At 34.2% G+C, this 13,691-nt stretch overlaps 1 protein-coding gene across 1 annotated transcript; it reads right to left on the bottom strand.

Annotated features, from left to right (window-relative positions):
• Nucleotides 1-3,959: 3,959 nt before the first annotated feature.
• On the bottom strand, nt 3,960-12,771 carry htatip2 (HIV-1 Tat interactive protein 2). Its single transcript, XM_030130752.1, has 7 exons — nt 12,417-12,771; nt 11,241-11,430; nt 11,045-11,152; nt 8,386-8,523; nt 8,236-8,297; nt 7,047-7,287; nt 3,960-4,241 (listed from the first exon to the last, which is right to left on the bottom strand). The coding sequence occupies exons 1-6, from the start codon at nt 12,530-12,532 to the stop codon at nt 7,071-7,073; spliced, it is 831 nt and encodes a 276-aa protein (XP_029986612.1). The 5' UTR covers nt 12,533-12,771; the 3' UTR covers nt 3,960-4,241; nt 7,047-7,070.
• Nucleotides 12,772-13,691: the final 920 nt, after the last annotated feature.

Genomic DNA, 13,691 nt, shown 5'->3' with positions numbered 1-13,691 from the left:
TTAAGTCTTTTTTTTTTTTTTTTTTCATGTGTATTGTTTACTTCCGGGGTAGTATTTACATAAGCTTTTTTTTTGGCTTCTATCCTCTCCTGCACAATGGTATTACTTGCATGAAATTTTTTAAAAATCTTTTTCTCTTGCTGTCCATGATGTGCTAATAAATAAAATAAATAAATTTAAATGTTTTTATGGATGCTAGTCTTAATTTGATGTGATGATAAACTGTAAATGAACTAAAGATTCTGTTGGGTTTCTGTAAATTGGCTTAGAGTCTGGTTTTTGACCAACTCTATATATAAAGTGTCATGAGATAACTTTTTTGTTGTGATCTGGCGCTATATAAATAAAATTTGATTGATTGAGTGATTCGATTGGTTTTCCCCTGTAAGTTGCTTTGGAAAAAAACGTCTGCCAAATGCATAAACATAAACATAAAGTTCTCCAGAATTTATTCACCTTTGATTGTTGTCACAAATAAAATACCTGATGTGTGTATATATATATATATATATATATATATATATATATATATATATATATATATATATATATATATATATATATATATATATATATATATATATATATATGGAGTACGAGCTAATAATTGACCTTTGTTGTCAATAATGTTTGAATGTGTTTATTTTTTTTGTGTGGAGCCCATGAAGAACAGTTGTTACTGCTGTACTAATAATGTAATAATGAATCCTAAGTACATAAATTAATAAATTAGGCTGTTAACTTATTTTTGTGTCATTAGAAACTGTTCTCAGAGTCAGAAAGAACATGGAATTAGAAAATATGACGTATAACATTAGAACTTAAAGTATGACACTGCTGATTTAAAGTTATTGCCTGTGGTATGATAATAAGTGAAAACATGAATAATAAAAATAAACAAAATGTAATTAATACATCATACCCTCAGAAGAATTTACATCTTCCCTGTATGATCAGATTTTTTAAACAAATCTACTTCTTCCCACTCCTTTTCTGGCGAATAAGAGCAAATCAGATGTATATATGTATATGTGTATGTGTTCATATTATAGCTTATATATACATTTAAATATATTTCCATACATGTATGAGTGTAATTCTAGGGGTATATGTAAAAAATATATATGTATAATTTTCACAGGTAAATATTGCACATTCGCTTTGGTCTTTGTTTTTCTTCTTCTTCTTCTTCTTTTTTTTTTTTTTTCCCTATTTTCACATTTATTCTGAATCAATGATCAATCAAATCAAATCAAATTGGGAAAGAAAAGTCAGTCTATGATATTCTAAAATGTTGATGATGGATGGTATGTCTTTTGTCATCAGCAGGCTCTGGAAATTAAGTGATTGTAAAAGTGCAAGTATCATAAGTATTAATGCCATTTGTCCTAAAATATTTCAGGTCATATCCAGAGTTTTCCACCTGAAGATGATCTGTGTTTGTTTTCCTGTGTGTCCATCAGATGATTCCATGTGCTGTTTAACATTATTCTGTCAGAACATTACATACAAACAGACTTTTTTTTTTTTTTTTTTTTTTTTAATTTTAGACACTGATTTTGATGCAGAATTTGTTGTTGTTGCAGAGTATTCTCACAGTTTACTGTCATTTTACTTCCATAAAACTCTCCATACGTCTTCCAACAGTGTAATGACGTTATGTTTTTTTTTGACATAAGGCACCTGAACGCACCACATAATTGGATGTTGCAGAGCAGCTTCTCCACAGTCAGTCCACAAGGGGGCGCTGTTACATCCTCAGCCACAGCAGCAGATACAAATGAACCATATTTCCATACTTTTGGAGCATTTTGTCATTTATATTTTACTGGGTGGAAAAAATCAAGATATGAATTGTAATTAATTATTTTCAGGCCTCATACTTGTGTGATTGATACATGATTAGACATTGTTTACAGATATTTTATTCCCAAATGACTCAGACTTTTCTCCTCAGCTGTTCATCTGGATTAATGAATTCACTTCAGGTGGTGTCGACTGGATGGTGTTTGTGTTCTTCCAAGTTCCAACTGCAGCCACTTTCAGGTAAATTCTTTGCTTTTTATTCCATTTAAGAACACTATTATGCTGTTTCTGTGTTTCGATGATGTAGATAAAGACACAGTTTTGACACAGCTGTGGGTTGGGCATAATTATCTGGAGTTGACATGAATATACTATGTTTTTTTCTGACTCCTGGTTGTGTGTACCAGTAATACAACAATATACAGCAGAAATAAAGCTGTTACTGCTACAGTCACATTAATCATTAGTTTGAAGCAGTTGTAACCTAAAAATACATGTTAGTCATTAAGTCCATGTGTTGAGTGTATTAATCCTAATTTCTCTGACACATCTCCTCTTCTGAAGTTCATAAAAGAGGTGAATTATGGTTTGCTTTAGCACAATGTTAGCATAGTTCAAATATGCAGTAATATTTATACTTTTATGTCTATATATTGGACTAAGTGTATAATTTACAGTAAGTTAAGCTTTAATAAAGATTGTCAGAACTATTGTACATGGTATTCAGCAGGAGGTAGTTTTACTCTGCCAAAATGTAAAATGACATTATTTCAATTTACTAATAGTAATAATATTTAATATACAAAGTAAAGCATGAGTGGAATTTACTGTCAAACCTGTTTATATGAAAAAATAACTCAAACTAACTAGATTAACAAAATAACTGGATATTCAGTTCAGTCAGTCTTCTCTTTGAAAAGTGGAAAATGGTAGATTTCACTGCTTTGATTATTATTATTATTATTATTTATTTATTTATTTATTTATTTTTAATTGACTTTTTGTCATTTCAGCATTTTTTATTTATTTATTTATTCATTTATTTTACATCCAGACCCCATCAGACCAGATCCAGATCAAGATCAGACAGACTGTTTATACTAGTGGAACCCAGACTACTTCATCCAAGTAAGTTCTAAGGCTATTTTAAGTTATGTATTCATGAAACCTTTTTTTTTTTTTTTGGGTCAAACATTATGAACAAATAAGCTGAAGTCTATTTCCAGCAGGATCAAAACATGTTATCCAGTGGCCCTTTTCACTGTGGACCTTCAATGTTCTGCCAGAAAAACACACTTTAATGAAGCCCATGAACTGACATGTGTTGATTCAGTTTATCCACAACTTTGGCAACTGAAACAATATTAGTTTTTAAGTAAAAGTATGCATCATTAAGTAGTTCCTATAGAGACTGTCAGTGTTTTACAGTTGTATGTGAAGGTTTTGATTAATTTTGTTGCTGCATGTACATCAAGTGACACATCATATTCTATAAGATCTTCATCTGTTGGTAGTGTCACCGTCTCCGGAGAATAAAATCATCCTATTTTCATGTGTGTGTGATGATGCATTTTCCAGTGATTACAAGCACAAAATAATCTTTGATAAACAGTGCATCTTATTTTTTAGACCTGAAGGAGGCGAGATAGATCAGTCCATCAGCAGTAGTTACTGTGTTTGACCACAAGGGAGCGGCAAAATATCATGAGGAGAGAAACTGAAAGTTTGTAAATAAATCAGTGAAGATATTAAAATTATCTCTCTAAAGTTTTGAGCTCTAGAATTGTGGTTCTAAACTACTCTTTAAAGACTTCAGAACATTTCAGAAAACATTCAAAACTCTTATGATTAAAAAAAAAAAATTGTAGCCGGTAGAAAAACAAGTGATTTGTGCATGAAAAATATCACCAAAATATTAACAAAAGGAAAAAATTAGTCAGTATTTTGTTGATTAGAAATCTGAAGCAACATCAATCAGCTGGTTTGAAATTAATTTATTGCAAGATATAGGAGAAAGTGTACATCTCCAGTTTTAGGAGCTGGATTTACTTACATTAAAACTGACTGTGCACTTTATGGAAGAACACATGTATATTTTAATTTCTCATCTAAATATCCAGTCTTTACCAAACAGTAATGGAAACAGACAGACCTACATGTCAACACTCATGTTTATTGGAAAAGAAGCAATAACAAAGCATAAATACCGTGTAGACATGCAAATGGTCCCTGAACACACGTTAAATTAAAGAGTAAAATAATCCTTTATCATTGACTTTAAGGCAGAATGAATGAAGAGCCTATTGATAGTTTCCTGAGAATGACAAAATACATATGAATAAATATGGACCGAGCTGCTCAAGTGTGATGTTCTTTGGCAGAATGTGAGTGTTATGATGATGATGATGAGTTGTCTTCATCCCTTATGAAAAAACCTGAAAAGAGAAAATAAACCATATGAGCATCAAAGGTCACAACCCCAAAAAGTGGATTAACAATCACATAATCGTGGGTTTATTTTTTACATAGATTTTCTTTAATTTAATTTTTTTTTTTATCGAGTGCTCCTATTATAGGGTGTTTGCTCTTCATCCAAATAAAAATTCCAGACTTTTTCAAAAATGCTGTTTTCTCCTCCAGAACTTGACTTCATATGCTTTTATGCGTACTTTTTTGGTTGAGATTGTTTCTGTTGTGTGTAGTAGAAAAGTTCATTTTAATACCGTCTATGTATGAATGAATAAATGCATAATTTAGAGTAAATTATGTTTTACTGACAGAAACATTTTCAAAACATGTGAAAATCAAAGTGCAGGAATATCACACAAACAAGTTTCAGTAGAATTATTCCAGTACCGACTGGTTAGTGAAATCAGATCCAGTTTTTTTTAATGTTTTCTCATGTATTTCTTATCTTACAAGATTATGTGCCTTTAAGCATACTCTAAAATTTGACTATGAGGGAATCTTTTTCCATACTTTAAGACGTTCACACTAAATTCCAGCCTTTTTGTTTTAACCTTTATTTACCCAGGCAAGCAATTAAGAACAGATTCTTATTTACAAATGTAGCCTTATCAAAGAGCAATGGCTCCTTGAGGGTTGGGGTGGGGGTAGGGGGGGCTAAAGTAAAAACAAGGTTAAACAATATACAGAAACAAACAGTTAACTAGAAGAACTTGGAGAGCGCAGACCTCCGCCAAGGCTGATCAGTGGCCCCCCCTGTGGGCCCCCCCCCATGGCAAGGAGGTTATGTTTTTGCCAGGGTTTGTTTGTTTGTTTGTTTGTCTGTCTGTCTGTTTGTCTGTCCGTTAGTGTGCAACATAACTCAAAAAGTTATGGACAGATTTGGATGAAATTTTCAGGGTTTGTTGGAAATGGGCCCCCCCGGGGGCCCCCCCGGGGGCCCCCCACCCCCGATCACCACCAAAATTTAATCATTTCTTCCTTATCCCATTTCCAACAAACCCTGAAAATTTCATCAAAATCTGTCCATAACTTTTTGAGTTATGTTGCACACTAACGGACAGACAAACAAACAAACCCTGGCAAAAACATAACCTCCTTGGCGGAGGTAATAAATAAGTACATTACAATAATAACAGTGAGATATGTGAGAGGCAAATAGGTCAAGGTCTGGAAAACCATGTTTTAAAATTCCACACTTTTGAAGACTTTTGAGATCTGCACAAGCACCCTGTATTATATATGTGTGAATGCATTTAATGTTTTATATTTCTTACTTTAATCCTTACTTTTCAATTTACTATCCATATGCTTCAGTAACTCACTGAGTCTTTTCTTTTCTTTTCTTTTCTTTTAACACTTTCAAACTGTGACACCAGACTCTACCTGAACAGGACTTGTTCTCACAGAAAAAGTCAAGTATCTTTACTTTTTCTTTCAATTTGTTTGGAGTTTTTGTTTTAGTTTTCATATGTAGTGCTGCCATCTGCTGGTGTGAAACTGGAACAGCTATAAATAGTCCAACCTCACATCCAGCCAAAGCACTCATCTAAATGGATGAAATAAATGGGGAAAAATGACAACATTCCTAAGAGTGAAAGAGGTGTTTAAATACTTGAATGTGAACTGGAATAGAAGGGATCCTCATTATTATTAGTGTGTTTGTCTTTTCCAGAATAAGAGAAAAAATAGACAAACTTAGTTAATTTAAATCACATCTAAAATGACTTGAATTGTATTTTAATTTGTGCAGTTAAAACACTATCTAGCAGATTAACTCTATCCTTTCATCCTCTTCTTAGCGTTCCTTTTATTCTTATTAGAGTGATTATTATTTTTATACTTTAGTGCTTGTCTATGTTAATATTACCATTTATTTGTGACATATACATATTATTTATTATGGGTTTTGTTTACATGTACTATATTATATACTATTTCTTGGTCTGTCTAATGTTTTGCACAAAATAAATAACGGCTAAAACGATAAAAAGACATTATTTCCATCGTACCTGAGTCTATGGGATAATTCGATTAAACAGTTGTTATTGGCTGAAACAAAATCTTAATTGTAGAATGACAATAAAACTTAGTACTCATTAAAAAAAGATCTCAAAATGATATTACAATGTGCACTTTTCACATTCAGACATGTAATCCAATTACATTTACAACACTTTGATATAAATGAGGAAAGTGATGCGACTGGACAAATATTAGTGTCAAGACAGTAAACCAGGGGTGTCAAACTCATTTTAGTTTAGGGGCCTAATTCAGGTCAATATGGTCTAAAGTGGATCAGACAAAACAATAGCAAAATGACCTGGAAATAATGACAACTCCAAATTCTTCTCTTTGTTTTAGTGCAAAAAATGTAAAAAATTAAATTATGAAATATTTATATTTACCAAGCTTTGCTTTCACAAAAAATGTGAATAACCTTGAAAAACCTGAAATTTCCCAAGAAAAATAAGCACAGTTTTACCAATATTCTGCCTCAGTTTATCATTTACACATGTGCATTACAACTCACAGATCAGAGTGGATCTACAAATACACAAAACATTTAGTAACAGGGTAAATAATGTTAAAATTGTGGAGTTTGGAACTAAAATGAGTTTGACCCCTTGACTGTAAATATCTTCAGTGTAATTTTCACACTTCGCAAATTCATCCTGTGGGCCAGATTGGAACCTGTGGTGGGCCTAATTTTGACCCCCAGGTCGCATGTTTGACACCCCCGTTATAAAGTGTAAAAGCCTTCTGTATCTGACCTCGCTGGACTTCCTGTCCTTGTCTCATTTCTCTGCAGGTTTGGCCAGAGCGGCGATGGCTTTGTTCTCCAGGATCTCCATCTTCTGCTCAGACTTGATCACCGTGTTGGAAACCATTGCTTTGGCAACTGCCTCAACTCTGATGGCCATGGACGTGGTGCATACAGCAGATAAGGCACTGAAGAACTTCCTGGCTAACCACTCCCCGCTCCGACTCTCCTGCCTCTCCACCAACAGAACCCTGGGAAAACGAAACCAGGATGAAGTAAGTCAACCTTTAGAACCTCTACACACAAATTAGAACCATATACGTGATATGGACAAAAGTATGGGGACAGGTCAAATTCAGGTGTTAATTCTCTAACAAGGGTCTGGGATAAAAAAAAAAAGATAAATGTTATAATATAGTTTTATATTGGGATAAATATCATTGCATTGGTTAGTTTGGATTAAATTATCTTTGTTTCCAAAATGCCACAAAGATGGTTTTGACTTAATTTCTCTCATTATTTTTTTTTTTTTTCAAATCCATGACTATGATTTTAAATGTTCTACCTCTAAATTTCTAAAATATTTTTCCTGCTCTGACTGTAAGTAATCATTTTCTACCACAACTAACCATCTACTTTCTTCACATCTCACTGAGGAAGAAAAATCTCCCATTAAACTTTGAGGAAATATTGATGTTTTTATCTCAAATCTTCATGAACAGGACATCTAACAGCTGTAGACATGATGTGTCCCAATACTTTTGTCCATATAGTTTATAAACTATATTTATCACAATATAAAACTATCTAATGACATTTATTATTATCGTTTTGAGCCCTGTTAGAAAAGAAACACCTGAATTTAACGTGTCTACATACTTTTCTCCACATAATGAGTGTGTGTATAGATAGATAGAATTGATCATTTCTTTCCTGCCACTTTAATTATAGTTCAGTTATAATGTCACGGAGCAGCTGTAACACCCAATAATTTCCCCTATGATTAATAAAGTACTCTGATTCTGAAACTGGTGGAACATAACTGACTTACATTACTGTATGTTTTTACTTAATTTCTCTCAACATTGATTTTGGTTTTTTTTTGTAAGTTGCCAAAACCCAGTTCAGTGTCTGTAAGTGTTAAACTTCTCTTCTGTGCTAATATCAGTCTATAAATCAGTCCGGTAGATGTGACTCACCCAGGTCTGTAAATGGCGTATCTGTCAAAACCCAGAGCCTCGACGTCTGCCTCCACTTGTCCCTGAAACACAGTCATGTTCATCTCAGTGACGTTCTCAGGTGGTCCTAAACAGGAACCAGAGGAGACGCTGCTCCGTCATTAAACCCACCTTGACTTTGAGGTAGAGGAAGCTGCTGGTTTTATCGGCTCCTCTGGATGTCTGCAGGTGGAACTGGGACACGCCTCCTGCCTTGGCGAGCTCGGCTGATTTCAGGACGTAGTCATGATCAACACGAACAAACCCATCCTGGAACGAAACAGTAAAACAATTTACATGTTTGTCTAATATCTGCACTGAAATGGGTCGGACAGAAATAATGGTGTTTGGACTATGAGCAGATATTGTGTGGATTATATCAGCCATCTGTATTTTAAGTATATTATATGGACAAAAGTATGTGGACACGTTGAATTCAGGTGTTTCTTTTCTAATAGGGGTCTGGGATACAAAAAAATAATGGTTGTCATAAAAAGTGGCACTTGTGTCAAAAGTATGAAACGTGGTACAATTGTGCATTTTTTAGCATCTTTTTGCAGCCATTTTATTTGCTACCCTTATATTTTAATGGGCACAGACTACATAACATATAAACAATTAGTGTCAACTTCCATGATAAAATTAAAGGAATATCATTGTGTCATGTACACTACATGGACAAAAGTATTAGGAAACATTTAATTTAAGTGTTTCTTTTCTAACAGGGGTCTGGGATACAAAACAATAATAAATAATGTCAGAATATAGTTTTCTATTCTGATAAATATCATTGCATTGGGTAGTTTGGTTTAAATTGTTCTTTGCTTCCAAAATGCAACAGAAATGTTTTTTTTTTAACTTAATTTCTCTTTTTTTTTTAAATCCATGGCTGATTTTAAATGTTCTATGGAGAGAAATTTGTTTCTTTATTCATCAATCAAAGAGAATGGATTTGCAGTTAATAAAAAGAATAGATTTGCAACCAAAAAAGAGATTTGAGAGCAAAAACAGAAAGTGGCAATAAAAAAAAAAGATAATTTTGCTTGTAAATCAGTCCTCTTTGCTTGTGAGTTAAAAACTTTTTCTTGAGACTTCAAAAGTTTTGCTTGAAAGTCACTCCTCTTTGTTTGCAGCTTCAAAAGTTTTGCTTGTGAATCTAACTGCACTTAATGGGCGGGGCCTACACCGATGGATGAGAGAAGAGGTTCTATTGGTGGGTTTGACCTGGCTCCAGCACCGGCCCCAGCTTCCACCTTAAACCCACTTCTCCGCTGTGTTATGTTGCTGGGAGGTCAGTTGATAGTCTGCTGCTCTTTGAAATTGAAATGTGTCCCATAAGTAATGGATTACACTAAATATCGTTGGCTACAGCCTGTACATTCACAGCCTGAGCAGAGAACGGAATGAGTGAGTGAGTTACAGGGAGGAGTTGAGAGACAGCAGGTGGTTCAACAGGATACCTGGACCATGGCTCGGTGCCAGGTGCTATGGCACAGAAAGAGAAATAATGACAGAGTGACATAGGAGCCCATAGGATACACACAAACACAACTGAGAGGCAATCAGGTTAGCAATTCTTCTGAATGATTATCATTTTCCAGCACTACGTTTTCTGGTTTTCCCTACGTCGCGTTCCGACCGGCTCCGAGCTCACCATGGACCGGGTTCGAGCGAGCAAAGAGGACTGATTTACAAGCAAAATGATCTTTTTTTTTTTCTTTGATTGCCACTTTGTCTTTTGCTCTCAAATCTCTTTTTTGGTTGCAAATCTATTCTTTTTAATTGCAAATCCATTCTTTTTGATTGATGAATAAAGAAACAAATTTCTCTCCATAATGTTCTAGCTCTAAATTTCTGAAGTATTTTTCATGCTCTGACTGTAAATAATAATTTTCTACCACAGCTAACCATCTACTTACTTCACATCTCACTGAGGAAGAAAAATCGATTAAATCTAATTAAACTTGAAGGAAATATTGATGTTTATAAACTATATGGACAAAAACATTGGGACACATCATAGCTATAGCTGTAAGATGTCCAATTCATGCTGATTGGAGATATAAATATCATTTATTGATCCCCTGGGCAGATCCAATAGCAGCACAGCACTGGATGTATGTCTTGTCTTAGGTTTGTTTTTAGTACTGACTTTCGTTGTGTTTATGTATATTTTTAGTGTGAACGTATGGCGGTAATTTCCGTTTTTTGTAACTTCTGCTGCTGTCTTAGCCAGGACACTCTTGAAAAAGAGATTTTTAATCTCAATGAGCTTTTTTTCCCGGTTAATTAAAGGTTCTAATGAAAAAAAATAATACAATGTTGTTACTATATAGATACTGCACATATGTAGATTTAAGAGGAATTAGATGATAAAAGAGAAAAAAAATCATAACTATAAAAACAGTAGTAAAAAAGGCAATTGTATGTTCAAAATACTAGTATTAGTAACAAATAATAAAACTAATGATGATTAATATGGTTATTATTATTATTATTATTATTATTATTATTAATAATAATAATAATAATAATAATAATAATAATAATAATAATAATAATAATAATAATAATAATGATGATAATTAATAATAATGTGGTTTGTGATGTTATGGTTTATGATGAATAAACAAAGTTTATTCCAACTTCACATTTTTTGGACAGAATTGTGGTCAGATGTTACGCTGAAGCTGCCTCTACTCATTTTTTTCTTGTCCTCAGATGATCAGCTCTGCATCATGTGCTGTAAACTTATCTAATGCACATTTCATGGATTAACAGTTGAACTCACAGCTCCTGCTTTGGCTCTTGTCGTTCCCAGGCAGCAGTAGCCAACATCATGGCCTTGGAAGGCAGCGGCGTGGTCGTCCAGCTTCTCAAAGTCCACCACCTCCTGGACCTGCAAACCACAGAGTCCATAAACCACAGGTAAGGAGGTCGGTTATTCCATGAAAACCCTCAGATAAATACAGAACGGTCAGATTTACCAGGTTTTCATATTCTTTTCCCTCAAAGGTGAGCTGCCTCCGTCCAATGAGTGTGATCTTAGAGAAGATGTTACGCTCCAGCAGCTCTTTAAGCAGAACTTTGCCTGTTTCCCCTGAAGCTCCAAGGATGAAACAGCTTTTATTCTGCTGCCTGAAATTCTCCTCCTGAGCCTTCAAGTCCTCAGTCATCCTGAACACAACAAACAGCGATGGTTCAGGTGAAGCTCCAACAAACACATTCAGATTTCAGGTTTGCATGTATATAATTGCACATAAACCTACAGTTTTAATAATAACAGAGTAATAAAGTTAATGTTATGATTGTGTGTTAGGAGCTGAAGAGTCTTGTTATGATATTCTTTAGAATTAAATGCATCAATAGGCCAAAGTTTAATATATTTAGTTTGTTTCAAAGGTGAAACACGCTATGCAACCAGTGTTTATGACATTAACTTGTATATTTATTCTAACTGGCCAATTCATTTTGAACTCTATATGCAGGGAGAAGCTCTGATTTAGCTTTTATTGAGTAAAAAAATTGTTTTATAATATTATTTGAGGCCTGATTAGTGGTTGTGAAAGCAGCAACTACTCTTCATTTGGTTCACATCCTGTATCATAACGCAAAACGTTCTAAATATCCGATAATATGACAAAAAAATAAAATTAAATTAAAAAAAAAAAAAAAAAAAACACATGGAAATAGAAAAATACAATAAATAAGGCAATGAAACTAATGGTTGTAAAACTCCACAAATGAGCTGATTTTAGTATGCTGCGGCTGGAATACACAGTGAGAACATTTCAACATAGAACATGAATTATATTACATTTTTATACGTGCAAGATAAGACGAAATTAGTAGAAATAGCAGAAGATTCAGGAAAAACAGTCGAATCTCTTATTTATCCCTCACAAGTCTTACAGAAACAGAGAGAACCTTAAATTACGACGTTTCCGAATGGAGTCTGGTTTACGGTTTGTTATAACGCTACCTCTTTAAACTTCCTCGGGCTGATTTTCTTTAAAAATAGCTGAAGTGGTGCACATTAAAGCCCAGTTCCATATAACTGACAGATATGAGACATGTTTACTCTGATCCTGCTCCATGCACATTGACCTTCTGATCTGCAGAATCCAACCAGTTTTGAACCCAGACACACCGCTGCTCTTTACCTGATGTATTCAACAGGCTCGGGGTCTTCCAGATAGATTAAAACCAATGCAACAAACACAACTACGACAGTAATGATCCCGGTCACTTTTCCCAGGGTGTTTCCCAGCTCTTTCATAACAGATATTACTATTGACAACGACGGAAGAGCACGAACACTTCCTGCTTTTATTCTAGCCAGGAACGCGCATCCGTATCTGTCAAGATCACAGATTAATGTTACGGCTCCACATTTATGAGCTCTGTTTATCCCCCGTAATTATAACATATCATGATAAACAGAGGAGAACATTACTGCAGGTTTATTTCGTTTTCATTATGTTTGTCCAGAGATAGAGCAGCAACCCACCCCGGCGCATGCGCACTACGTATGTGACGAGACACTCGGTAGATGAGTCAGACTTACATTTAGATTACTTTATCTAGAATAAAAATAAACATTAATAACTTACAACGACATAATTCATGTCCCTTAAGACCTAATTTCTTTAAAAAAAACCAAAAACAAAACAAAACAAAAAACCCCAAAGTTGATTTAGTGCCGAGAGCCGAAGCCCCGCCCCTTCCGGTGCGCTCCACGAGCCCAAACTTTAGATTAAAACATCAACGGCGCCAAAGGTGAGAAAAAAAAACAAAACAAAAATGAACTGTTTTTTTGCTCCTACACGGTCAGTTTTTGATGGTAGCAAACAGTGGACCAAAATAAATAACTAAAACTGATTTTAATCGCTCACTTTCCTCACTTAACACTGTGTAAATGAAGAATCAGTGAAAGCCTCCTGTTTAAAGGAGGTTCAATAATGTCTGTTCAGTGTGAAAGTGACAGGACAAACACAGCATTACTTCTCAATTTGTTTTAGGTAGAAATAATAATAGCTATCATGCATCTCACTAAGCAAGTTAAGGCCCTTCATTTTGGTAGTGTTGGAGTTTTTATGTAGACTTAATTAACTGACCATGTACACGTGTGTGAAAATAATTATATTATCAATTAAACAAATGCAAAGAGTCAAGCATATGTTTTGTATAAATTATGGACCCTCTGAATGTCCAAATGAGGCAAGCACAGAAAGTCCACATTGATACAATTAGAGTTTCAGCAGTTATTGTTTAGTGATGGATTTGTTTGGTCTCTGCTTTTGGTTTTTAAGTAAGTAAATTTTATTTATAGAGCACTTTTCACAGACAGAGTCACAAAGTGCTTTATCAAATCAAATTTACAGAAACCCAACAGAATCCTCCAGGAGCAAACACTTGTGATTGGTGACAGTGGCGAG

The sequence above is a fragment of the Sphaeramia orbicularis genome, chromosome 3 (genome assembly GCF_902148855.1).
Source record: "Sphaeramia orbicularis chromosome 3, fSphaOr1.1, whole genome shotgun sequence".
Taxonomy (NCBI): Eukaryota; Metazoa; Chordata; class Actinopteri; order Kurtiformes; family Apogonidae; genus Sphaeramia; species Sphaeramia orbicularis.
Note: the sequence above shows the minus strand (reverse complement) of the source record. Positions and strands in the feature narration are given on the sequence as shown.

Bases quoted from the DNA above. Each gene is read 5' to 3' on its own strand.
- htatip2 (XM_030130752.1), bottom strand. From the start codon at position 12,532: ATGAAAGAGCTGGGAAACACCCTGGGAAAAGTGACCGGGATCATTACT. The intron at 11,153-11,240 runs GTAAATCTGACC...TGTGGTTTGCAG, and splicing joins GAAAAGAATATGAAAACCTG to GTCCAGGAGGTGGTGGACTT. The intron at 7,288-8,235 runs GTGAGTCACATC...TCGTTTTCCCAG, and splicing joins TACGCCATTTACAGACCTGG to GGTTCTGTTGGTGGAGAGGC.